The sequence below is a fragment of the Polypterus senegalus genome, chromosome 13, assembly GCF_016835505.1.
Source record: "Polypterus senegalus isolate Bchr_013 chromosome 13, ASM1683550v1, whole genome shotgun sequence".
Taxonomy (NCBI): domain Eukaryota; kingdom Metazoa; phylum Chordata; class Cladistia; order Polypteriformes; family Polypteridae; genus Polypterus; species Polypterus senegalus.
In genome coordinates this window covers 101,350,692-101,378,502 of record NC_053166.1, presented here as the reverse complement: position 1 = coordinate 101,378,502, position 27,811 = coordinate 101,350,692, and the positions used below count along the sequence as shown (strand labels likewise).

At 38.4% G+C, this 27,811-nt stretch overlaps 1 protein-coding gene across 3 annotated transcripts in view; it reads right to left on the bottom strand.

Moving 5' to 3' along the window:
• tbc1d17 (TBC1 domain family, member 17) overlaps window positions 1-27,811 on the bottom strand; it is a 214,265-nt gene that overhangs the window by 21,368 nt on the left and 165,086 nt on the right. For all 3 annotated transcript variants that reach the window (XM_039773894.1, XM_039773893.1, XM_039773895.1), the window contains exons 10-15: window positions 11,992-12,086; window positions 11,788-11,904; window positions 9,267-9,367; window positions 5,808-5,907; window positions 2,400-2,497; window positions 1,105-1,221 (exon numbers count right to left, since the gene is read on the bottom strand). In XM_039773894.1, the coding sequence (XP_039629828.1) occupies window positions 1,105-1,221; window positions 2,400-2,497; window positions 5,808-5,907; window positions 9,267-9,367; window positions 11,788-11,904; window positions 11,992-12,086 (628 nt within the window). The remainder of the gene's footprint in view (window positions 1-1,104; window positions 1,222-2,399; window positions 2,498-5,807; window positions 5,908-9,266; window positions 9,368-11,787; window positions 11,905-11,991; window positions 12,087-27,811) is intronic.

Here is a 27,811-nt window from a genome sequence, read left to right as displayed (position 1 = left end):
GTAACGTGGATTGTGGAAGAGAGGTGAAAAAGAGAATGCAGGCAGGGTGGAATGTGTGGAGAAGAGTGTCAGGAGTGATTTGTGACAGACGGATATCAGCAAGAGTGAAAGGGAAGGTCTACAGGATGATAGTGAGACCAGCTATGTTATATGGGTTGGAGACGACAGCACTGTCCAGAAAGCAGGAGACAGAGCTGGAGGTAGCAGAGTTAAAGATATGCATTGGGTGTGACAAGGATTGATAGGATTAGAAATGAGTACATTAAGTCCGAGAGGCGAGATTGCGTTGGTTTGGACATGTGCAGAGGAGAGATGCTGAGTAAATTGGGAGAAGGATGCTAAGAATAGAGCTGCTAGGGAAGAGAAAAAGAGGAAGGCCTAAGAGAAGGTTTATGGATGTGGTGAGAGAGGACATGCAGGTGATGGGTGTAAAAGAACAAGATGCAGAGGACAGAAAGATATGGAAGAAGAAGATCCACTGAGCAGCCGAAAGAAGAAGAAGAATTGCAAGTAGAAATTTCCAATGGCTATCAGTTTAAATGAATGACAATACATCAGGCACATTTGGCAAACATGAGTCGAAAACTCACACTCCAATTAGCCATCAGTTATTCTTGTTAATGTGTCAAGTATGTTATTTTTTTCCCCAGTTCATCTGTGATAAGAATAGTATCATGAAAAGTGTGTACAAACAAGATGAGAGATATTAGTAGCTTCTTAGATGAAGTTGAAGATTCTCTCAGAGTTAATGGAAAATGTCAATTTTTGTTCTTGGACAGAGTTTCAAAAGACAACCACTGATTACTAAACCAACTTTTTCTATTTGGGCAGAATGGCTCTGATTGAAGTTTCGCAGCATTCTTGAAGCTAAAAATGCTCTGTAACTCTTCCCAGAATGATGATAAAAATACTTTTTATTTAACCAAACAAATAATGCAATAATGCAGAAAATCAGATACAGAAAGTGCATTTTTATTATACTGAACATTTCTGTCTTTCTCTATCAGTGAATATTTTTTTAAAGTAGCCTCTCTACCAATGACAATGATACAGACTCATTTTAATTTTCAACCAAGACATTAATTAATTAATTTGGTTTTTTACCTTGAGAATTTCATTAAAATCAAAATTTGAACCAATCAGCAGTTCTCGCTGGGAATCCAGAATTGCACAGGCCACAAGCAAATGGAAATTTACACAAAGATGACCTGTCCACAAAACCTGTAGTTGGATTTGTACAAAGCAGAAAAATGAATATATAGTTCATGAAATTTATTTTAGACAGATAGTTAAATGGCATGCTCAAAGTCACTGTTTGTAAAAATGTACAGTGCATTAAAAACAATGCTTTCTGCAGACAGCTGTAAGAGATAGCAATAAATTGTCTATTCATGTTGATGAAATTGATAACATAGTACCACACCAGCAAGATTATATTTAGGAGAAATTATTTAAGAAAAAAAATGCTTCAAAATGTCCTGAAAAGGAGCAGACTGACAGTTAATATTTAAAAAAATACATTTTGAACAGGTCTAAATGGTTGTAAAATCAAAAAATTACATATATTGTGAATAGTAGGGGTTGCTTCTGAGCTTCAAGCCATTAATCACAACAGCACCAATACAAGTTCCAGGTTGAATAGAAAGGTTTATTTTAACAGAATACTTCCACATGTTGTCTACAAGCACAATCTCAAAACACAATTCCCACTACTCCATCTTTGTCTGTTTCCACTCCTCTAGGAGATCTTCGTCCTCTGCCTCCCAACTCTGGCTCTCTGGGGTGAGGGAGAGTAACTCATTTTATCTAGGTTCCATGAATACTTCTGGTCTTAGGACACTGGAATTAATTTAGGGTCGTGTGGAAGTGTCACAATGTAGGGGTGGCAAATCCCCGAAGCACTGTCTGGCGGAAGCGATGGAACTACAAGTCCCAGCCTACCCTACTAGTGTCCAAATGAGTACCGAAGCCCAGTGACACTGTCACCTATCGTGTTTGGGGAGCAAATAGTCCAGGCAAGTTACCTCTCCGCAATACTGGTTTCCCAAAGGGTCTTTTATAGAGCCTCTCCAAGATATCAGTGTCTCGGTCACAGTGTTGGCATCTTCTGCCACCGTCATGGCAGGATACGTCCTGCCTTCAATGTATATGTAATTATTTTTAACCTCTTACCCTTTTTTGTGATTTTTGTTCAACTTGAAAACATGAGATTAAATATTTTTTCTCAGTCATCACTATAAAGACCATGGGTTAGAAAACAAATGGCAGATTCTTAAAATATTTAATTCACTGAATTGTTTTAGTTTTGTCAAAAAAGGAAAAAGTGTGAATAGAAGGTGATGCACATGTTTGGACTCCTCTTCTCTTAGAATCTAGCATTATAGATGATGTCATCTTACCTCCCAGAGATTCAGAATATCCTGGAATGAAAATTCCCGTTTAAACCAAATCAAGAGCCATCGAAAACAGAAGCAAAGTGTTCCAGAGTCTTTGGAATCTATTGAAATAAACATTAATTACAAAAATACAGTGCAAAAGAAAACTTTAAAAGCATCTTTCAATGAGGGCCAAGCAGTATGATAACAGAAAGCCAGTGATGCAATAAAAATACAGCAAAGCTCACAAAATTATAAGCAGCAGAACAAAAACATTTTTAGAAACATTCCCTGATCTCACTTGAAATAAATTAGATAGTTAATTACTTGATGAATGAGGAAAACATAAGGCTTAGACTGTTAACCTTCATGAACAGAATGACAGAGGACTAGACAGTATTAAGTTTAGGGATCTAAAAAGGCTTTCTTGCCATTTTCAGATGATGCTGTCCTATTGGCCTCATCACATTGTGATATCAGGCACACACTGGAATGGTTCACTGTAGAGCACAACGTGGTTGGAATGAGACTCAGCACTTCCAATCTGAGGCCATGGTTCTCTCCAGGTAAGGGGAAAGCAACAGCCTCAGGAAAGGGAGTGTATCTTGATCTTGTTTATGAATAAGGGAAGAGGTGATCGAGAGACTGACCAACTACACATTACAGCAGAAACAGATTTCCATTTATTGGAATAGGCTGTTCTGGGGAAGGGAGAATTCAGTTCCCAGATTTACTGGACTGTTCACTGTTCTCAACTACGTTATGGTCATTGGCTCTTGTTAGTTACTGAATGAATGAGAATGCACAAGGATTGGTTCATTGGGAAGACTCAGAACACACTAGCAAGATTATCTTTCTCATATTCTTGAGAAGCATCTGGGAATTTATGGTCTCTAGTGGATCAGGTGGGTGCAAGTTTTGAAAAATAGCATGGCTCAGAGCAGGTGAATTTGAGTGAGAAAAGATGTGCAGCTGGGGTTACTTAATGAGAGATTTGGCTGGTTAACTATTCATGTGCACGATCGGCACAGACATCCCTCATTAGTACTCTGTGGTTCATGTAGTGAAGTACCTACACTTGTTGAGTTTTTAAAAGGTCTGAGTAGGTCAGTGAGGGAAAAAGAAAAATGGGAGAGAAAAACAAGGAAGGAAAATAAGAGAAATGAGAGAGAAACAGAGGTGATTTGGGTGGATCCAACATGAGAGAAAGCTGATGAACCAGTCAGGGATACCCTGCATTGTAGCAAAGGAAATAGCGCTCCAGAACGTATTATACATTTTGAGTGTTTTGGAGCAGGGACAATCTTGGGCTCTGATGCTTGTAAGAAAGTGCTGATATTTTAATCAATATTTAAATCCATATTAATACTCACTGTTTTGGCATAGCAATTTCTGATAGAGCCAGGCCACTTACTTACTAATTCTTTATCATACGCTTTCTCTCTTCATCTTTCCAAGTACTTTGTACCACTGTCGTCTTAATCAGAGAATCTTTGAAACCAGGCATTATAATGGATATCTCTACTCCAATAATGAAAACTGCCTAAGTCTTTTGTTCTATTTTTGCCAAAGTAATCTAAACACATCTGCATTGTAATGCACCGTTGAATCCATTGGGAGGAGCTTGAACAACTGGTCAAAGATTGATATACATTTACAGATTGGAAGTTTGCCTTTACATTTCTATTGCAAACCAGCAAAGGTTGACTATACAGTAATCCCTCGCTATATCGCGCTTCGACTTTCACAGCTTCACTCTATCGCGGATTTTAAATGTAAGCATATCTAAATATATGTCACGGATTTTTCGCTGGTTCACGGATTTCTGCGGACAATGGGTATTTTAATTTATGGTAAAATGATTCCTCAGTTTGTTTGCCCAGTTGATTTCATACAAGGGACGCTATTGGCGGATGGCTTAGAAGCTACCCAATCAGAGCATGTATTACGTATTAAATAAAACTCCTTAATGATATACGATATGCTTCCCGCGTGGTGCTTGATTGTTTGCTTTTCTCTCTCTCTCACCCTCTCTGACATTCTCTGCGCCTGACGGGGTGGTGGGAGCAGAGGGGCTGTTTGCCTAGAGGATACGGACGCTCCTCTAAAAAAATGCCGTTTTATTGCGGTGCTTCGGCATACTTAAAAGCCCAAAAGCATGTATTGATTTTTTGATTGTTTGCTTTTCTCTCGCTCTCTCTCTCTCTCTGACATTCTCTGCTCCTAACACGCATTCTTTGAAGAGGAAGATATGTTTGCATTCTTTTAATTGTGAGAAAGAACTGTCATCTCTGTCTTGTCATGGAGCACAGTTTAAACTTTTGACTAAAGGGTGTTATTTCATGTCTAGAGGGCTCTAATAATGTTAACAGTGTGGGAGAGTTTATAAGGGCTTAAAATATAAGATATTACATGGTGCTTTTGCTGAAAATTGTTTTTGAGAAATAATACAAAAATAATGACGATATTTAATTTGTTCTTATATTGTTTTAGGCTGAAATAGAAGAGGGGCAGTGTGTAGTGTTAAGAGGAGGACTGAATTTGTTAAAACATTTGTTTTGAAGGGTACATGAAATTAAATGCAATTGTGTGGAGTGAGGAATTTGTAAGAAGGGAAGGAAAACAATGTACTTTCATTAAAATATTGCTTATTAAAGTATTTGTTTTGTAAAACAGTTTAAATTCATTTATTTTTTACATTTGAAAATGTATTTCAGTTTGTGATTTTGAAGTAATGGAGAAGTTAGAGAAGTCTCTCTAACACTATTCTTATACACTCATAGAACTGAGTCAAACTTCAGATGGCAAATGATAAGGCACAATAAATTTTGTCCATGGAAGTAAATCACAATCCCTAGGTAGGGACTAAAGTAGGGTTCAGGAGTTGAATGTGGGTAAAAAATTTGTCCTGCAATGGACTGATGTTCCTTCAATGTTTGAGTCTTGCCTTGAATACTGTGTCCCTGCCTGTCATGTACTAGAATAAATGAGAAAATGGATGGAGCAGTGGGCATATACTATTTGATGATGGTGTATCTGACTGGCACATTTTGCCTGGGTACAAGAACCATTAAGCAATAGTGTATTGGGAACAGCCAAATATTGATTGTTTGAAGAAAGAACACACCACACCAGAGACTGAACGAATTTGCCGAGTACAATGGAAATATAAACACATTTGGCTTGTATGTGGATTAGTCTAGAGAGCAGGCTCCTCAAAAATGTACAGCGCACCAAACTAATTACACAAATGCACTAAGAGGCAGGACTATAACACATGACCCAATACTTAGCAGCATTTGTCTACTTTCAAGGGAAGACAGCCCAGGTGCATTTTAGCTGCTTGACTTTTTAATTGAGTATAATGAATCAGAGAGGCAAGGACACTAGGGTAAAATATTTTAAAGTCTATTAATCTTTGTTTAACATTACCCAGAAAGTCACAAAGCTCAGGATCAATAGTCCTTAACAAAATGTTCAGATGGATGAGCTGCTGTTTCATTCCTTCCTGTGATTCTTCAAAATTGCTGTGCTGTAAATAACAGAAAATCTTCAGTGAAAGGGTACAATCATTAACAAAATGATCTAAATAAGTGAAGGTGAAAAAATGGCAGATGGAGTTACACGTAGACAGACAGACAGACAGATACTTTATTAATCCCAAGGGGAAATTCACATAATCCAGCAGCAGCATACTGATACACAAAACAATATTAAATTAAAGAGTAATAAAAATGCATGTAAAAACAGACAATAACTTTGAATAATGTTAGCGTTTAACCCCCCCGGGTGGAATTGAGTCGCATAGTGTTGGGGAGGAACGATCTCCTTAGTCTGTCAGTGGAGCAGGACAGTGACAGCAGTCTGTCACTGAAGCTACTCCTCTGCCTGGAGATGATCCTGTTCAGTGGATGCAGTGGATTCTCCATGATTGACAGGAGCTTTCTTAGCGCCTGTCACTCTGCCACAGATGTTAAACTGTCCGGCTTCATTCCTACAATATAGCCTGCCTTCCTAACAAGTTTGTCCAGGTGTGAGGCGTCCTTCATCTTTATGCTGCCTCCCTAGCACACCACCGCATAGAAGAGGGCACTCGCCATAACCGTCTGGTAGAACATCTGCAGCATCTTATTGTAGATGTTGAAGGACGCCAACCTTCTAAGGAAGTATAGTCGGCTCTGACCTTTCTTACACAGTGCATCAGTATTGTCCAAACTAATTAGAAAAAAACTATTAGAAAAACATGCATTCTCAAGCACATCTGTCTCGATTAAAACTGTCCAAAATGTTTCCAGGGCAAGATCCAACCTGTGAACGCTGTAACCAAGTCCCAGCCTCACTGAGTCACATGTTTTGTGTCTGCACCAAATTGACATAATTTAAGTGCCTTTCAGACAGCCTTGGTGTCACAATCCCTCCTAACCCATTAACAGCTGTGTTTGGTGTTCTTCCAGATGGGTTTAAAGTGCAGAAGGACAAACAAACTGTGATTGCATTTACTACACTATTGGCACGCAGACATATTTTGCTAAACTGGAAGAATCCTAACTCTCCTCTTTTCAGGTCTGAGGGAAACCGATGTTTTATATTATTTGAAATTGGAAAAAATCAAATATTCAGTTAGAGGATCTGTACAGAATTTTTTCAAAACCTGGCTGGATCTAATCAATAATATTTTAGAATAAGCGCTGTGGTGAGCGGCTGGGGCTGCTGCCCTGCCGGGACACCCAAGAGGAGGGCTTGCACCATCTCCAGGCCACGAGGGGGCAACCGCCCTGGTTGCTTTGGGGACCACGGGTAGAGAGCTCGGAAGAGCAACTCTGTAGGGGTCTGTGGTCGCCGCCCCGCCGCATTTGGAGCCCTGGACCTCAGCACTTCCACCACACCCAGAGGTGCTGGTGGGAAGAGGACCGGGGGCACCTGGAGTGCTTCCGGGTGCACAACCAGCACTTCCGCCACACTGGGGAGTGTCGGTGGAAGAGTGCAGAGAAGCACCTAAGCACATCTGGGTGACTATAAAAAGGGCTGCATCCCTTCATTCAGGGCTAGAGTCGGGTGAGGAGAAGGACTGAGCTACGTGGAGAAAGAGAGTGGAGGCGGCCTGAAGCAAAGTGGCAGTGTGAGGCCTGGACTTTGGGGAGTCTTGGGGGTTTGTGGTACACTTAAACTTGTAAATAGTAACTGTAAATAAATGTGTGGTGGTGCTCAATACGATTTCTTCCTGTCTGTGTCCGGGGCTTAGTCCACAGCGCTTAAAGCACTGAGGAAGCAATTATCTCCGCCATTTCTTTTTCTTCTCCATCCATCTCTATTGCCCTATTAAACTCATCAATTTAGGTATGTTTACAAGCCTTAAGTTTTACCCCGTTGGCTATGCTCTCTCTCTCAGGGTTGGGGGTCGACTTGTTTTCAATCCGATTTTTTTGTAGAAATTGATCTATTTGTATGGAATGATTACAATAAAATTAAATTAAAAATTAAAAAAAAAAGAAAAGAAAAACATGCATTGTAAAGCTATAACCAAGTTTAACAGTTTCATACTATTATTTCTACTTCAAATAAATGTTTGTTAAAAAGTTTTTGAGGTATTTTGCATACTAATGGTAAAGTCATGCTCACTTGATTTTCATAAATAAAAACAAATTATTAACAAAATGAAATTCTGTAGGCTTATTGTCCAATGTCCATAAAAACATTAAAATAAATAACATTTCCTTAAAACACATATTTTCACTAATAAAATAAGGAGAAAAATATTTATCCATTAGACATATGGCATAAAAGAAAATAAAATGCTTTTCATAATTACAACCTGTCATATTGTTTAATGTGAAACACAATCAACTAATGTATAGTGGTAATTTAACTCTGCTCAAATGTGAATGTTCATAAACTTACTTGTTTTAATCATTAATTGCACTACAAATTTTACTGTTAAAATATACATTTTTATAGTGTTTTTCTTTAATGTACCAGCTAGACATTCCTAATTCTTGAGGTGTAATTATACCGTAGACTACCATTTTAATAATGCAGTACTTGTTTCTTACCAAAACATATACTGTATAACACACATAAACAAACACAGTACAAACATTTAAATAAGACACATGTATCAAATGTTCTTAATATGTTTATCAGGAAGATACAAGGCTAACATGTTTAACACATTGTTACACACGTGTGCTTGGGAGGCAGGCTAAGGGCTTAACCAAGGGTGGAAAACAAGGGCAGGGATGATGAAGTGCACCAACCTGTCATTCCTCTTCTGCAGATCACCTAACCAGAAACCTGCCTAGAACTCCTCTAGTTCCTGCACTCCCTTCCTAGGCACACCTCCTATTGACCTCACTTCTGGTTTTGAACCCCATGGATGATGTCTTCCTTCCCTATTATAAAAGCACCTTCCCTTCCTAGTCTGTCCCTATTTGGATGCTGAACCAGAGAGTTCTCTGTAGTTACTGACTGCATTGCTTGTGGAGTATAATATATGAGGTCGAGTGCCAACTCTTTATTTCTGGCTTTTTTTTGTGTTATACAACGTTTGCAAGTAAAACAGGCAAATTAGAGTACAGTACTGTACTAGCTGTAGCTATGAGCTGTTTTGGTGGTGATGATGTTCATGTTTGCTGTGTCAAAAACAAATTTTAGTATGATAGTAACAGTAAACTGTTGTTAATATTACACATGATATGGGGTAATTGTTTGCCAAGCCCTTACATTTCAAGGGCAAAACTATTTAACATGGGGGCTTTTTAGCCCATATCCTTATTATTTGCAACACTACTAAGAAGTATAATGTACTGTTAAGTGTTAAGATACACTGTACATGTAGCATAAAGACTCCTTACAAAGTTAAAAACCAATGTAAAAATAAGGATAAAAAATTACCACAATCTCCATGAATCCCACAAGGCACCAGAAGGCTTCAACTTCATTCTGGGTGACAAAGAGAATGGGGGATAACAGGTCACTCATTCCCTGGACATAACCTGCAAATGCATCAAATTATCTGTAAAATTAACACTAATGGATAAATCCTAAGCAAACTGCAGCATTTGACTTTAATTGATAGCTGCTTTATCAAATGTATCAATATAAATAAATCCTTCAGTAATTGGTTTAATAATCATTATCAACACCTGTAAATATTTTAAACAGCAGGGTGGTATTTTAGACAGACAAAACAGCTTGGAGGTTTGTGTGTGTGTGTGTGTGTGTGTGTGTGTGTGGAGTTGGGGATTCATAAAGTCTTCTGCAGATAGTCATCACAGACATATGCACATCTACCTCCTGAAAACCATTTCTGGTCTATTGGATGGGCATTTGGGTCTTATTCTTTACCACAGTTTTCCTTCACCTTGAGGTCCCTTTGTGATTACTTAGCTCACCTGTGCATTCTTACTTCGTAATGATACTGTATTTCAGACAATTGATTTAGGTAATCCTAAGATTTTACTGAGGTCCTTATTGGTTTTATTCTTGTTTTTCAGCCTCATAATGGCTCCATTGGCTTTTATTAGCACAGCTCTTGTCTTCAGGTTAAACAATGGCTCCAAAGGTAGTCTACAGCTTAGGTTATCTTATGCCTGCACTACTGAAGCCATGAAACTCACCTCAGCAATCACATACACCTACAATGGCAACTGTCCCAAAAATTACAGTGCCCAGTAGAATAGTGATGTAATTTGTACATCGTGTGAACAAAGGGTATGCAAATATCCTTAAAGTCTACAATGTGCACAACCATGTCTGAATTATTTGATTTAGAATTTTAAATAGTGGAACAGAAGGGTAAATCAAGGACAAATGTGTTTCTGTCCAAAACATTATTGTTTTGAAATCCTGCTTAGGTATTAGGAAACTAAATGTTTACAAGTAGGGACACAATGATTCCAAACCGGGGGACATCGAGAGCCAAGTAGTATAATTTTGCAATGAAATATTAGATATGACATATAAACTTGGTACAATAATAGCTGACAGACTGGGGCACAAAATATTGTACATCATAAACTATCAGTTATGTACTGTAATATTAAGCTTTTTGAAAAGAAAACCCATTAGTGCAACATTTTATTTGTGTTTTATTGAGTTGATATTGGTATAAATAAAGGTTTTTAATCATATAAATATTTATTTTCAAAGATTTGGAGTGCTGCACTCACTACTGTTCAATCATTTACAGCTCCTGTATTACATTTATTTTTTGGCTATGTAATTTTGGCACAATAATAACAAAAAATAGTGCATAAGGAGTTAACATAAATATGTCACACGATATACTCCATTTGTCTCTGTATTGGCAGAGTACTAAAATGAATGTTAGGACTTTTTCATTTTATCCTAGTTTATCCTATTTAGTACTAGGGTGTTGTACTGTTTTAGCCATTATGGATGTAGTGAAAAGTCAAGCAAAATGACACCTTTTATTGGCTAACTAAAAAGATTATAATATGCTAGCTTTCGCGGCAACTCAGGCCCCTTCTTCAGGCAAGATGTAATCATTTTATCCTGGTAAAAGTTTTGGCCACAGACAAAATATGTATTATTATCAGTATAAAACTAAAAAGCCTTCACCCATCTGTTTAGAAAAGACATACACCTGACTAAAAATGTTAACTCTGCTACATTCCACATCAAAACGGAAAATACTTTTTCACTATTATCTGTAGTTGTGAACATTTACTATTGCATACCTATTTCATAAATCATTAAAAATGATAAAACAGTACCATTAATGCACTTAATTACAAACAGCAATTTACTCAACGAGATGTGCTGCATGTCTAAGATGGACTGAAGTCTAAGTAATCAACATGGACCTTAGTGTTAACATTTGCGGTGCACACTGCAATGAATATGTCTCTGTTATATGCCATTTGGTATAGAAATTGTAAAAGCAGTGTTAATCTTTGTAATGCACCATCAAATTAAATGGCAGAGCAACCAGATGGACACACAGAGAGACACTTATCCTTTTATTAAGATAGTTAGGCAAGAATATCAGACTAGTGTTTTGAAGTGTGTAGCATATGACTAATAATGAAGTTGCAAATTTAATCCTTCATGCAATATAAACTGGCAAGACTGAATACAAAATGAGTTCTTAAACATACAAGAGCTGCCAAGTTATCCAATACATTTGTTTTTAAATGTAGCTATTTGCTATTCCCTGCTTGCAGAGCTCAAAACGAACCAACTTGCTGATTTTGAAAAGAAGAAGTCATTAAATGGTATTAAGGAAATATATGATAAGTGGTTTCTGTACTGTTTGTTATTATATAAAATAGCTTAGAATGAAAATAGTATATTTTAGAAAATGTATGATAAAGTCCCCTAGTAGGGTATTCTTTCATGCAACCTAGAAATGGTGGAAAAATATGAAAGGAAAAACTGTAACTGTACTAACCTAGGTCAAAGTTGTACATGCAGTAGGTCATCAGAACATCATTGAGAAGAGTCAAACCAGGATTTTCATTTCCTGAGTAAAATCGATTATTGCGATCAGTGCGGCTGACATCACGTTCTGAAGAACAACAAAACAATGAGAATTAGCTAATTTTGTTTGTTTGTGTGAATATGTGAAAAATACATATGCTAATATTTGTCTGACCAATCAAACTTCGGTATCCTCTCAACAGTGAGTTTCTCATCTCCTGTTCCTCACTCACAGACTTCCATTGAACCTTCATTCGAAAGTATTCATCCCTGTAAAGATAAACATTAGTGAAAAATATTTTTCTTCAACAAGTTTTACCTGTTTACACCACATGCATTCTGCATAGTTTCAGAACAGTTTAACTAGACAAAGTGGACAACAATAACAATAAAACTGAAGAGGACAAAAAAAAAAAAAATCACTTTGGATAAGACTGTTCTCTGCCCAATGACTTCTTTGAACACCAGACCAACCTTAATATTTTTTCAGTGTAATATAACATTAAACATTTAAGAGTAACTGTTAAAAGAAAAACATCTTTAAAACTAATTTTGGAAATGTAGTAAGCATTAAATAAGATTTCAAATTAAGATAATCCCTCTCACTTTAGCTGAGAGAATTAATATTGTTAAAATTAGTATCCTACCAAATCTTCTATATCTTTTTTCAGAGCATCCATCACTCAATTAAATACAGTTGTGCTTGAAAGTTAGTGAACCCTTTAGAATTTTCTTTATTTCTGCATAAATATGACCTAAAACATCATCAGATTTTCACTCGTCCTAAAAGTAGATAAAGAGAAACCAGTTAAACAAATGAGACAAAAATATTATACTTTGTCATTTATTTATTAAGGAAAATGATCAAATATTACATATTTGTGAGTGGCAAAAGTATGGGAACCTTTGCTTTCAGTATCTGGTGTGACCCCCCTTTGCAGGAATAACTGCAACTAAACGTTTCTGGTAACTTTTGATCATTCCTGCACACCGGCTTGAAGGAATTTTAGCCCATTCCTTTGTACAGAACAGCTTCAACTCTGGGATATTGGTGGGTTTCCTCACATTAACTGCTCGATTCAGGTTCTTGCACAACATTTTAATTGGATTAAGGCAAGGACTTTGACTTGGCCATTCCAAAACATTAACTTTATACTTCTTTAACCATTCTTTGGTAGAATGACTTGTGTGCTTAGGGTCATTGTCTTGCTGCATGACCCACCTTCTCTTGAGATTCAGTTCATGGACAGATGTCTTGACATTTTCCTTTAGAATTCTCTGATAAAATTCAGAATTCATTGTTCCATCAATGAAGGCAAGCTGTCCAGGCCCAGACACAGCAGAACAGGCCCAAACCATGATACTACCACCACCATGTTTCACAGACGGGATAAGGTTCTTATGCTGGAATGTAGTGCTTTCCTTTCTCCAAACATAACGCTTTTCATTTAAACCAAAAAGTTATATTTTGGTCTCATCCGTCCACAAAACATTCTTCCAATAGCCTTCTGGTTCGTCCACATGATCTTTAGCAAACTGCAGACGAGCAGCAATGTTTTTTTTGGAGAGTAGTGGCATTCTCCTTGCAACCCTGCCATGCACACCACTGTTGTTCAGTGTTCTCATGATGGTGGACTCGTGAACATGAACATTAGCCAATGTGAGAGAGGCCTTTAGTTGCTTAGAAGTTACCTTGGGGTCCTTTGTGACCTCGCCGACTATTACACACCTTGCTCTAGGAGTGATCTTTGTTGGTCGACCACTCCTGGGGAGGGTAACAATGGTCTTGAATTTCCTCCATTTGTACACAATCTGTCTGACTGTGGATTGGTGGAGTCCAAACTCTTTAGAGATGGTTTTGTAACCTTTTCCAGCCTGTTGAGCATCAACAACTCTTTTTCTGAGGTCCTCATAAATCTCCTTTGTTCGTGCCATGATACACTTCCACAAACATGTATTGTGAACAGCAGACTTTGATAGATCTTTAAATCTTTTTTAAATAACACAAGGTGCCCACTTACACCTGATTGTCATCCCACTGATTGAAAACACTCAACTCTAATTTCACCTTCAAACTAACTGCTAATCCTAGAGGTTCACATAGTTTTGCCACTCACAAATATGTAATATTCGATCATTTTTCTCAATTAATAAATGACCAAGTATAATATTTTTGTCTCATTTGTTTAACTGGTTTCTCTTTATCTACTTTTAGGACTTGAGTGAAAATCTGATGATGTTTTAGGTCATATTTATGAAGAAATATAGAAAATTCTATATTTCTATAAAATTCAAGCACAACTGTAGCAGGAAGTTGCCTCTCGTTCAGTACACCAGATGTGTTGATGACGGGTGCCTTCCTGCAGTAATAGTGTGTACAGTGGTGTGCAGAAGAGCTCATCTTAACCTTTTGTCTTCACCCTTTAACACTAGAATTACCAGAGCCTACGAAAAAACTCGTAATTCCGTCCCACCTTAAACTGCTTCTTAAATCCCTTCACACCTCTCCGCCAGCGTCCTTTGTCTTCTAAATGTGCTGATAAAGAGAAGCTAGAAGCAGCCGGCTATACCATCCCCCCACCAATTTAGAACGTGCCAAACTTCTCTCAGCTCATGCCTTGATTGAGTATCTGGGAGTGAAGTGGAGTTTTCTTACAGGAAAAGGCGATGGAAAAAGTGCACTTGAATAAAAGTGCACTTTTGTTATACTTTTACACCAATATATGTTCCTGTGTTTGAACGACACGGGCAGATGGGGAGTGTCTGATGATTGCATATAGCGCCGAAGTTACTGGTCTTTACCATTCTTTCCTCTGCATGTCCTGGAGTACAAAAGAAACAGCATACAGCAACATGCGGGGACTGGCAGGAACACTCAAAAAAACTGAATAAAAAGAAAAGCAAGTGACGGTGAGATATGAAGAAGGCAACTCCCAACCCCCTCCCCGACCCCCACCATCCCCGGGTTCTGACACACAAACGCTGGCGAAGCTGCCTTCTTCGTATCTCACCGTATCTCACCGAAAATAAAGTAGAAATAATAAAAAGGTCAGAGACAGGTGAAACTCCATTATTCATTGGCAGAGCACTTGGTTACAGTCGGTCAACAATAACATTTATTAAAATAATGTACCTGTTCCGACTCACATACAAATTAACTGAAGTACAAACCTACAGTCCCGATCTCATACATAACCCGGGGACTGCCTGTATTCGATTTCTTTTTGCTGTTCCGTTATTTCACCAAGTAATAAGTTACGAATGTTTGTGCTAATGTGATCTTTATCTTTTTTTTTGATATTTTCAAATTTTTCTACTTTCATTTTCTTAAACTTGTTCTGCATGTATATCACGACAATGTTATTTTTGAGCATTTCGATTTCCACTGCTTTCATAATCTCTAACCTGCTCTGCATGTGTATTGTGCTAATGTTTTTGAACGTCATTATGAAGTTTTTTATTTCTGACCAGGATTTAACCTATGAACTTTTCAATTCCACATGGTCCGGGCTGATTATTACTTTCCTTATTTTCTGAATTTGCACATAGATTATTATTGTTCTCTCGTGCATCCTTTTTTGCCTTCTTTTCTCTCCAATGCTTTTGTGTCTCTTTTCGACGCTGTGATCTTTCTTCTTTGCTTAGTCGTTCACGTGCCATCTAGAACGTATAACATTTTTAAGAGCTGGGAGCATATGAAGTGTGTCTGCCAAAAGCATCCCAACAATTGAGAGGTTAGATGTCTGTAAAGTTGTTTTAAATTGTTTGTAAGTAGGGAATGACGTGCAAAAGTCACCATCTCACGGGTCTTGCTTCCTAAGGTTGTAATGTCTAGTCTCACGTGACATCAAAGTGTATCTCCGAGATGATCACGTCTTGAACCAAGATTTGTTTTTTTATATATTAGATAGAGAGATGTGTATATAATACATGTGTATCTGTCTGGGGGGACACCAGATGTGCTGACAAGGGATGCCTTCCTGCTGTGATAGCGTGTACAGAGCTGTGCAGAAGAGCTCATCTTAACATTTTTGTCTTCAACCTTCAACAATGTCTCTGAAACACAAATCTGATGCAAGTGCTGATGATACAGTAAAGAATAGAAAAACCATCACCATGGAAAATAAAGTACAGTCAATCAACAATAGCATTTATTAAAATAATGTACCTGTTCCAACTAACAGTATATACAAATTCAACTTAAGAATAAACCTAGAGACCCTATCTTGTATGTAACCCGGGGACTGCCTGTGTGTGTGTATGTATGTATGTATGTATGTATGTATGTATGTATGTATATATATATATATATATATATATATATATATATAAAAACTGCAAAGTTTGCGGCCTCAGTCATTCGCGGATTTTTCCTTAGAACCTAACTAATAATAAACCAGGTTTCCATCCAAGGAGTTTTTGCGAAAAAATATTTAGCGCTTCAAATTTTAGTTGATGGAAATGCTAATTATCAATAAAATGTACATGTCGACATAATATTTTACCGTTTAACTTTAGCGCATAAATTCCATATCGATACTTCAGATGTCACAAAAACTACATTGGAAACACTTTAACGCAAATAAATGTGTCACATGATACATTTTCATCATGTGCAATCAAAACGAGGATAGCAGAGCGGTTCACATGGTCTGATGAAGAGACTCGTTATTTCTCATGATGAGCCAATGCAGTAGTGGATAGGCTGTGTCTCCTGCTACTAAAAGGGGTACCTAAACTCCCGCCACATCAACTGTAGCCTGGGGGTGCCTCTCAGGATGTCTAAATAATACAAAAACCGCAAAGGTAATTTACTGTGCCTGTGTGTTTCATTATCTAAACATTTTTTTCTTATTATTAAATGGCAGATGTTTTAGCATATATGAGAAATTCTCTCATTAATATTAACTTTAGTTTCTTTTTATTAAACATCGTTACGCAGGTTACAGTACTAATTCAGTTGTTATCGCACTGAGAAGGGATGTTGAAAGGTAGGCTCAACTGTACAGATCCGATGCTGCAAACACAGCTGCATCATGGGCACTTCCAGGAGTGCCAACACAAATGTCTCGTTTCATGCACCTGTCATTAACAAGGGCCTGGAGAACAATAGATGGCCACCCTTTGCGATTAATTTAATAGCGGTAGCCTTCCGTCGGGGGAAGAATAGGCACATGCGTGCCATCCAGCGCACCGTAAATCTGTGGCACATGATGCACCAAGGAATTGCGGTATGCAATTTCATTGGCCTCCGCTACAGTCGGAAGTCTGATATAACACCGTATTAATTTTTCTTTAATAGCGGTGCACACAGCATATACACATCGATGGACAGTAGTTTTACTAACCCCGAAAGTTTCTCCAACTACTCTATACTCGGCGCAGTTTGCCAGCTTGTAAAGGGCGATGGCAATCCACTTTTGGGTTGGAACCGGTGGTCGGTGACAACCTGTGATGGGCGCAACATCAGGACTGATGAATCCACACAACATCTCAAACATCGGCCGTTTCATTCTAAAATGTTGCAGCCAGAGATTTTCTGTGAAGTATCTCCCCACCACCTCCTCCCAGAAGGTCTTATTCCGTCGTCTCTCCCATACCTGTGGGTTTCGTCGCACTGGGGTACTTTCTTCGAGCTCTAGGGCTATCAGACAAGCAACTACTTCATTCTGCTGTCGTCTTCGGATATTATGTACAATTCCAATTATTCGTGAAACTGAAATAACAGTAAGCTGGCAAATTTCAAAAAAACTGTCTGAATAATCTCTCCATTTCTTTGTTTCTTTGTTTAATGGAGGGGGTGTAACGTGGAAAACAAAAGGTAGATAATTTGCGACATACACAAAATTATGTATGGAAACGGCTCAAGGGCATATTATTTTTCGCGATACAACAAAACTTATGAGACAGTTCGTTTTGTAGGGGAAGACGTCATCACGCATACCATTCTATCGATAAAAAGCCAGTTGGATGGAAACAGGCTGGAGACAGCAAATTTTGCACATTTTTTTACGTATATTCTGTTTGTCGATAACAAAACGTCGCAAAAAACTGGATGGAAACTTGGCTATTGTTAGCAGAAACCACAAATATCCTCCGCAATTGAAGATGTGAGTTCCAAAATCTGCTATTTACACCATTTGGTAAAATTTAGTGAACATGTGATTGTGACTTTTCATGCAGTTGGTCATATGCCGAAAATATGTTTGAGCTTCAAAACCTGCTAATTGCAACAGTGTAGCGCTATAGTTTTAGGGATTTGTTTTCAAATTCTGCTAAGTACGGACCCAGATTAATTCCAAAATCTGTTAAGTAGGGCAGCCACTTTGCGCATTGCATTTTGTCACGTGATTGAGTTTAATGGCGGACATTAGCATGGAGAAAGGAGAGTATGAAGAGTTAGTTTCTAAAGCTAAATATCCACGAAAGCGAATTAGAAATGTTGACAATTGGAGAAAAGTTGTGGAAAAAAAAAAGAGACGATATAGCGGCAGTGGAAAAATGCCACAAGTGTCCTGCAAGCATGCAGATGTTAGTCGACATCGTGGAACACCATGCGAAGTTAGGCTACTGACTACTGCAGACACTCTGAAGTTTTATAGCGATTTCTACTGCAACCAAGACAAACGCAGCCAAGATACATTCATTTTGACACATCTTTCCATATTGAAACCAAAGCTTCCAAGACAAAAAAAGTCACCGAAGTGAGCAAACACAGTGCAGTATTATATTCGGAACATAACAGGAGAAGAAATAAATGTCAAGCAACATTTTTCTCAGTTCTTGTTGTTGGAAGATCTCGAGTAAATGATTTGACAAGTCATTGGATAAAGACGGTTCAGCAAAAACTAGATCATCGTGGTGGAGGCACTAGTGAAATCTTCAATGACAGTTGCAAAGAATGAAATCAGGAAACACATTGAGAGCGTTTTTACACTTTATTAAATCATAATGACAGTCCGGGCCTCAAAACAATGACTTTTGCTTTTGACATACAGCAAAATCTGCTTTTACCAAAGACTTTGATTTCTGAGGCATTCTACGCTTGTCAGGTTTGGGCATACAACATGGCCTTTGTTATACATTTAACTGATGGAAACAAGGCTGCACAAGACAAGGACCATGTTTTTATATATACGGTGTGAAAGCGAATCAATGAAAACTTCAAATGAATGTACAAGTGCCATCTTGGAATTTTTAATAAAAGAAGTTCCTCAAAATGTTCAGTTGTTGAGATTGTTCTCAGACAGCTGTGCGGCTCAGAATAAGAATGTAAACGTGCTTGCAGCACTTCAACATTTTGTTACAGTAAATATGCCACACACCATCATTCAACAGTTTTATCCGATACAAGGTCATTCGTACATGCCTCCAGACAGAGTGTTTGGACGTATTGAACGAAGGCTTCGGCAATATGAAACTATTCTGCTGCATGAAGAATATCACAGTGTGGTATCCGAATTTGCAACTCTCCGAATTTTAGGATCAGACTGGCAGGTGTAAGACTACAAGTCAGTAGCTGCAAAAGTCTGCAAGAAGAAACTGCCGTTTCAGCTCACAAAGGTTCGTGTAACACAAGTTACCAGCACTAATGTTGAGATCAAGACGACGTACTCGGGAGAATTTTGCAGCCACTTTATTGTGAAACGTGGCAGCAAAATAAAGAATGTTTCACCAACTGTACTGCCACTTCACTGCTGCGTCAATCCTGCATTTTGCTCTTAAGCAAAATGGGAGTCAACATTGATGATTCAGAGACACTCAAACAGTTTTACAGCCCCATCATAGTGAAGGCCAGCCAAAACAGTAAAACAATTGCTGAGAGTGATATGGAAATGGATGACGATGAAGATATAGACTATTAACGTCTCGGAATTTGACATCCGTTCTGTAAAAAAACATTTTGGATTTTAGGTTTCTCAAACTTGCCACGTACTATTCAGTAAATTAATACTTTTGAAAAGTTTTTCAAATAAACTGCTCAAAAAAATTAAAGGAACACTTTGAAAACACATCAGATCTCAATGGGAAAAAGAAATCCTCCTGGATATCTATACTGATATAGACTAGGTAATGTGTTAGGAACGAAAGGATGCCACATCGTTTGATGGAAATGAAAATGATCAACCTACAGAGCCCTGAATTCAAAGACTCCCCAAAAATCAAAGTGAAAAAATTATGTGGCAGGCTAGTCCATTTTGCCAAAATTTAATTGCAGCAACTCAAAATTGTACGCAGTAGTTTGTATGGTCCCTGTGTTCTTGTATACATGCCTGACAACGGTGCATGCTCCTAATGAGACGACAGATGGTGTTGTGAGAGATCTTCTCCCAGATCTCGACCAGGGCATCACTGACATCCTGGACAGTCTGAGGTGCAACCTGGTGGCATTGGATGGACCAAAACATAATGTCCCAAAGGTGTTCTATTGGATTTAGGTCAGGAAAGTGTGGAGGCCAGTCAATGGTATCAATTCCTTCATCCTCCAGGAACTGCCTGCATACTCTCACCACATGAAGCCAGGAATTGTCGTGCACCAGGAGCCACTGCACCAGCTGCTCATGCTGAATGATGTTACAGGCAGCATAATGTTCTCCATGGCTTCTCCAGACCCTTTCACTTCTGTCACGTGCTCAGGGTGAACCTTCTCTCATCTGTGAAAAGCACAGGGCACCAGTGGTGCATCTGCCAATTCTGGTATTCTATGGCGAATGCCAATCGAGCTGCATGCTGCTGGGCAGTGAGCTCAGGGCCCATTAGAGGACATGGGGCCCTTGGGTCACCCTCATGAAGTCTTTCTGGTTGTTTGGTCAGAGACATTCACACCAGTGGCCTGTTGGAGGTCATTTTGTAGAGCTCTGACAGTGCTCATCCTGTTCTGCTTTTCCCAAAGGAGCAGATACCGGTCCTGCTAATGGGTTAAGAACCTTCTATGGCCCTGTCTAGCTCTTCTACAGTAACTGCTTGTCTCCTGGAATCTCCTCCATGCCCTTGAGACTGTCCTAGAAGACACTGCAAACCTTCTGGCAATGGTACATATTGATGTGCCATTCTGGAGAAGTTGGACTACCTGTGCAACTTCTGTAGGGTCCAGGTATCACCTCATGGTACCAGTAGTGACACAGACTGTAGCCAAATGCAAAACTAGTGAAGAAACAGTCAGAAAGATGAGAAGGGAAAAATGTCAGTGGCCTCCACCTGTTAAACCATTCCTGTTTTGGGGGTCATCTCATTGTTGCCCCTCTAGTGCATCTGTTGTTAATTTCATTAACACCACAGCAGCTGAAACTGATTAACAACCTCCTCTGCTACTTAACTGACAAGATCAGTATCCCAGAAATTTCATTGACTTGATGCTATACTCTCATTAAAAAGTGTTCCTTTAATTTTTTAGAGAAATTTTATAGATTTCTCATCTATACTGTAAATGACATTCACATATGAGGCAAATAACATTCAGCAAATAGAAGTTTCAAAATTTAATTGCAATTTCTCGAAATTTATTTTCCTATTTATGTCCAAAATTTATCTTTTGTACTTAGCTGATTTAGGAACTGAGCTGTTCAATTTTTATGGCTTTTTTCATGGCAATACTGTACTGTAGAGAGAACAGGAAGCAGCTGTAGAGAAAACCGAGTAGGGATGGTGAAAGTAGCCAATAGAATTTGAAACTGCAACTCCCTGCAGTGGCTCTGACTGGTCTCCTGCTAAGGGTGCTGGGGCTGTTGAGGTCAAAGGATGTCAGCGTGGCTTTTAAAAAGGGGGCCGGTGACCAAAAGCAAAAAAAAAAAAGTATAATTTGCGCTTCAAGTTCCTGTCTGTCTGCCTTCTGTTGGGTTACCTGTATCTATTCGTTTTGTCCTGGATCGTTTCATGCATCTGGATTGTCTGCCGACTGCCTGTGTACATGAGGACACCTGTGGATTCATGGCCATCCTGCAAAGAAAGGTGTGCTCCTGAAACCGTCTTCACGATTTCAGAAAATACCGGCAGGACTATCTGTACATTCCCATTCTACGTGCTGATCTCTGGACTATTTCCATCACTACATTTCATCCGTTTGCTGCTTTTCATGATTTATTGTGTCTGTTTTGTTTGTGCTTTGTTGTATTTAATGTGTAATCACCATAAGGGGATGGTGGTATCGCTGTTTTCTTATTTCACTTTTTTTCAATACACACTGTATTTGTTGTTTGATTACCAGTTTGCTTTGTTTTTGTCTCTCAAGGCTGGGTGCGTCCTTGGAATTTTCACTATAAAAATAAATAAATCACCATCTTCTCAAATGAGGCTTCTTGCGCTACGCTTACTTAAAAACTTGAGCAGTGCGTGTCCATTTTGGCAGTTTGCTTTGTTTCTCTCTTCTCCCACAGGCATTCTCTGGTGGGGGGTGGGGATTGTGTGCTCCCCTATGACGTTTGTCTATTGTTTAATCGATAACTAACTGCATGAGACATGTTTATTTAAAGTGTTGGATGAAGTTCAAACTGCAGTAAGACTAGCCTGCAAGCATCTGCGCTTCCCTCTGTCTGCTTGCATGCAGCCAGTTTAAGCACAGTTGGCTCAGTGATTTACTTCCACATGGTCAGTTGCACTTTGTACATATTGTTCCAGTAGCTTTTAAAATAATTTTTACAGTTTATTAGCAGTGTGGAAAATAATCAGTGTTGCAGGAATTGTGATGCTATTTGCATGGAAAAAATGTGTTCTGTTAAAATTTCACTTTTTCTTTGTGAATTGTGACATTTACTTAAAGTGCAGCAAAAAAGTATTTGGCGTCCAGGGATGCATTAACCCCAAGTATGAGGCAGTTAAAGAGTTAAAGCCCAAGATGCCGCAAAAACCAACTGCACCGTCTAAGGCTTCTGGTAATGAAAACGCGTTTGCAGGAAATACAGTGCATATAGCGATAACATAGGTATTTTACATTCTACAACTGCGGGAGACATAGCAGTACAGTATACAGGTTTACCTTTACATTGTTTATTTTAGGTAATGTATTAAGCTGAGTTGAAATTAAGTGTTCTGGGGGCATATTTAGAGAGTTTATACTATGAAACTAGGCATTTTTAACCACATCCAAAATTCACAGTTTTTCACAATTCATGGGTACTCTAGGAACGTAACCCCCATGAATTTTGGGGGTGTACTATATATTTTATATATATATATATATATATATATATATATATATATATATATATATATATATATATATATATATATATATATATATATATATATATATATATATATATATATATATATATATATATATATCTATATCACCCTTTCTATTATTACTCTTCTTTCAATTTCACCTGTTTGTTGGATGGTACAAATCTTTTAATTGATATTTAACCCACTTCCTATTTTGCACACTTACTTAATTCCGATGACAATAAATGAATCAATAATTAGTTTCACTAACTGAACAATTAATCTAAATTAATTAAGAAATCAAATTTTAATATGATGAGAGTTCACGAATAGATGGCGCTAGTAACGGATAGAAATATTTAAGGAAGTGTTAAAATACTGATTACAAAATTATACTAAAACAAACTCAAGACTAAAAAGTTGAAAAAGTATAGACATAAAAAATGCCTTTTAAAAACCAAAAGTGTAATAAAAAGTGAAAAATAAGTCTCTCATACATCATTCGTAAAATAAAAGCGTGGGTGCTTTTTATCAATCAACATTCAAAAAACACTTCTTAAAAGCGCCCACACTTTTTAACTTAATATAAGCATGATATATATATATATATATATATATATATATATATATATATATATATATATATATATATATATATATAATAATATATATATACTAGCAAAATAATTGCGATTCGCAGCGGAGAAGTAGTGTGTTAAAGGATGAAAAAGAAAAGGAAACATTTTGAAAATAACGTAACATGATTGTCAATGTAATTGTTTTGTCACTGTTGTGAGTGGTGAATAAAAACAGAATGGAATATTATTCCGGAATAAATCAACTCAAACCTTAAATAACTTATAATATTTTGCTCTCCATAAAAATATATCCTGTCTAAATTATACAAGTTAGAAATAAAGTAAATGTTAAAAGAACATTCAAATTTCTTTACTCTTATGTAATTTTATATAAAAAATAAACTTAAATTTTAAATATCCCAAAAGATTTTGCTCTCCATAAAAATATATCCTGTCAAAATTATACAAATTCGAATATGAACATGCTGCATAACAAAACCTGGAAATATAAATAAAATGTGTTCTTTTCAGCAATAACAAATCAAATAATTCAGTTGTCTTTGCTCATATGTCATTTTATCAGAGCTGGACGCCTGGCATCTTTTTTTGGCAAGTTCTTTTATGTTTGGTGTGAGGTTCTGTGTTGTGGAGATTCTCAGGATGGACTGCAGGTGCTCATCAGTGAGGTGACTCCTGTGTGCTGTTTTGTTAGTCTTCATCATTGAGAAGAGCTTCTCACACAGATATGTGCTATCAAACATGCACAAGGTTCGAGCCGCATGTAGACGGAGCTGGAGCATTTGTGCGGGAATGGAGTGAATAAACTGTGCAGTCCCTGCAATATCGTACTTTGCATTCAGTGTGCCATTACACTGCAGCTCAATCACCTCCATCTAAATCTGCACAGGTGCAGTTTCCACATCGAAGGCAAATGGGTTGCAAAACAACTCAAAATTCTTTTTTTGTTCTTCAAAGTCACCCAAACGCTGTGCGAACTCAGTGCGCTCAGTATATCAGCAAATTGCGTATTTGGGAACACCGTTGTGCCGACTTGGTTAAACATTACTTGGCAACAGGGAAAGTGGGGCAAGTTGCACTGGTTCATTTGTGTCTCCCATAAAAGCAGCTTCACTTGAAATCACTTTGTGATTTTGCACAGGTAAAAATGTCTGCTGAAGTGTCAGATTCTTCTTTAACTCTTCTGCTTTCTGTATCTTCTACATTGCATTCAGGTCTTTCAGGTTATCCTGATGTTTTGTCTCATAGTGCCGTCAGATTGAATTCTGTAATTACAGCCACATTAGCTCCACAAATGAGACACACGGGTTTACCGGCAATGTCAGTATACATATACTCAGCCTTCCATCGGTTTTTAAAGGCTCTATTTTCAGAATCAACTTTTCTCTTTGGCATCATATGGGCTAGCTTCGCAATAACTTGCAACATCATAAGCTAGACTTGATTAACGCGGTAAGTGTTCGGCAAGGCAGCTGAAGCGCTGCATTATGGGATCTGTAGTCTATTGTGTTACCAGCGCTTCATATCCCCGGTCCATTAATAACAATAATATATAAAATGATCTCGCAGGCCGGAAATAATTACACGCCGGGCCGAACTCAGAACTTGAAAAGATATATTTTTTTGAATGTGATCGCGCAATTCAGATAGAGTTGACGCGCACTACATCGAGCCTGCGTGCTATTGTGGTTTTGCCTGCGTGCCTCAATAAGTCACCCTCCCCTCGCTCTTACTTTTTTACCGTTCATCTAATTTACCAAAACAATTATTGATGGCGAATCGATTATTCATAAAGTTTCAATTGGTGATCTGTTTTTCTGTGTTAACCTCATATTTTTTCATACTTCTTCTCAAACCAAGGGTGTGCGAGGGTAAAATGAATCGGGAAGCGCTGATCAATGTAATCGGTGTGCCATGAAATCATGCATTGACAGAAGTTCCCCTTTGCTTGTATTGCAAAGTGTGATTAAATGCGTGATTTTTAACGCGTTATGGAGTATATGCATCAAAGCTTCTCAGCTGTGCTTGTGCTAAGGAAAGAAAACATTTTAAAAATAACGTAACACGATTGTCAATGTAACCTTTTGTAAGTAGTGCCTGGAGGATTCAGTGTGGAGAAACTGTAGAGACAGCGTGTGTATTAACTTGTGAATTTTTCTGTGAGTATTTGGTGGCAGTGTCACAAAGTCGCTTCCGTAACACTGCGTGCATTAGCTGCGGAGCTCAGCTCAGAGCGAAATGAGGTGAATGGGAGGGGAGATGATGACGTGACTCCCCACCCGCCTTAACTGTCAATCCCCCACAAACACAGTCTCTTGGAATTTGCATAAACACAGCCCTTCACGTGCAATTTTAACTTAGTTACAAAGTGATCAAAACTCTCGTTTATATCCTGCGTCCTCTCATTAAACTTGTATCCCGCATTACCCGTGGGTATGACAAACGCCAGTGGCAGCCTGTCTATGAACTTAATTTAAACTTTAGGTTTACACCTTGCTTTGTTTCCTAAGTAGCAGCACTCATGAATATGGTTGTATATGTCACTCGCTCGCTTCTTATTGTTTCGCTGCCTTCTCAATTATATAATGCATGTTTTCTTCAGTGCTTTTTGGAGCTCTTCCTGGTTTTCTACGCACTGCGTTGACAGTCAGTTCACGTGATTACATGGGAGGCGTGATGATGTCACATGAAACTCCGCCCCCACGGCTTTCGAGCTCAACTTCATTACAGTAAATGGAGAAAAATAGCTTCCAGTTATGACCAGTAAGTGACAGTTCTTTGATCGATGGTGATCACCTCGATAGACATGTTAATGGGGGTACGGTTGGAATGATAAAGGAAATGGGTACCTGAACAATGTAAAGTAAGTCTAAAAAACCTGCACAATGTCTAATATCATAAAATATGAACAATAAAACAGCAGAGAAACCGTGGATTAAATAAAAAGGCTGTAGTTATCAGCAGGGAGACGTGAATCCCGTGGCGAAGCAAGGAAGGGAATGTAGAGACTGGAGCGACGGACGGCCTTATATAGGCAGGCAGCCAACAACGTGGGAGGCGTTGGGATGGGGGACCCAACGCCGCCTCACACAGTGACCGAGCTGCAGGCTATGGACGTATATATGTGCGTAAGCAGGATTCAGCGTTGGGAACCCGCGTACCAAATTTCTTGAAGATGGGCCCATAAGTAAAGACCGTTGAAAAGTTCAATATGGTGGCCGACAGTGGCATCACACCACCGGAATAAATACCAAATTTCAGCCTTCTACCTACACGGGAAGTTGGAGAATTAGTGGTGAGTGAGTCAGTGAGGGCTTTGCCTTTTATCTATACTAACTAGCAAAATACCCGCGCTTCGCAGCGGTGAAGTACTGCATTCAAATTTTTATTAAGAAGAAAATTAAGCCTTTTTAAACTGTGGGACAATATGCCAATAATTATTTGTTAAGGATCTCTTCGTATACCATGTTGTCAGTTCGGCCCTCCGGTTGTAACATGGCCAAGCTGTGCGCTGAGCTTACTCTTGAGCATGTAACTTACAGTTGGCCATGTGAACAGTAATCTTGTCTCAAATCTCACAGCTTGGATTGCTGCTGTCATAATCGGTTTGAGTTTCATGGTTTGTTTCAATTACGACAGTATTTGCAGGATTTGTTGTGTTGAAGTGACATTTGGCATCTATCAAGCGTTGTAAGCACACAACCGTTTCATCGATAAAATCACATCCAGCTTTTGAGAGTTTAAACATTCATAAACATCAAAGTGTCCACTACTGAAATCGTCACCTGTGAATCTAAGATGTTTAAGAGGCATTGGCGGTTGTCGAAAGGTGTAAAATATTTGGCCATTTCGGTACACTTGAAAGCGGCAGCCATCAACTCACATGCAGAACCATAGGTGAAGGGCTTAAGCATTTCACTCTTCTAGTGCTCCTGTGTAGTATAATTATCTCCTGTACCGTCATCAGTCCACACCTTGAACCTGTCACAGTCATTCAATACATAAGACAGAATGTTCCTCCGGATATCAAGAGTGAGCCTGATATGGCCGTGCAATACGTAACAAAGAGAATGGAAAAGGTAGGTGGTATCTCCGGGGATGGAAACCACTCGGTAAATGACAGTTCTTTGATCGACAGAATTTCTTGAAGATGAGCCCATAAGTAACAAAGACTGTTGAAAAGTTCAATATGGCGGCCGACAGTGGCATCATACTACCGAAATAAGTATGTACATTGGT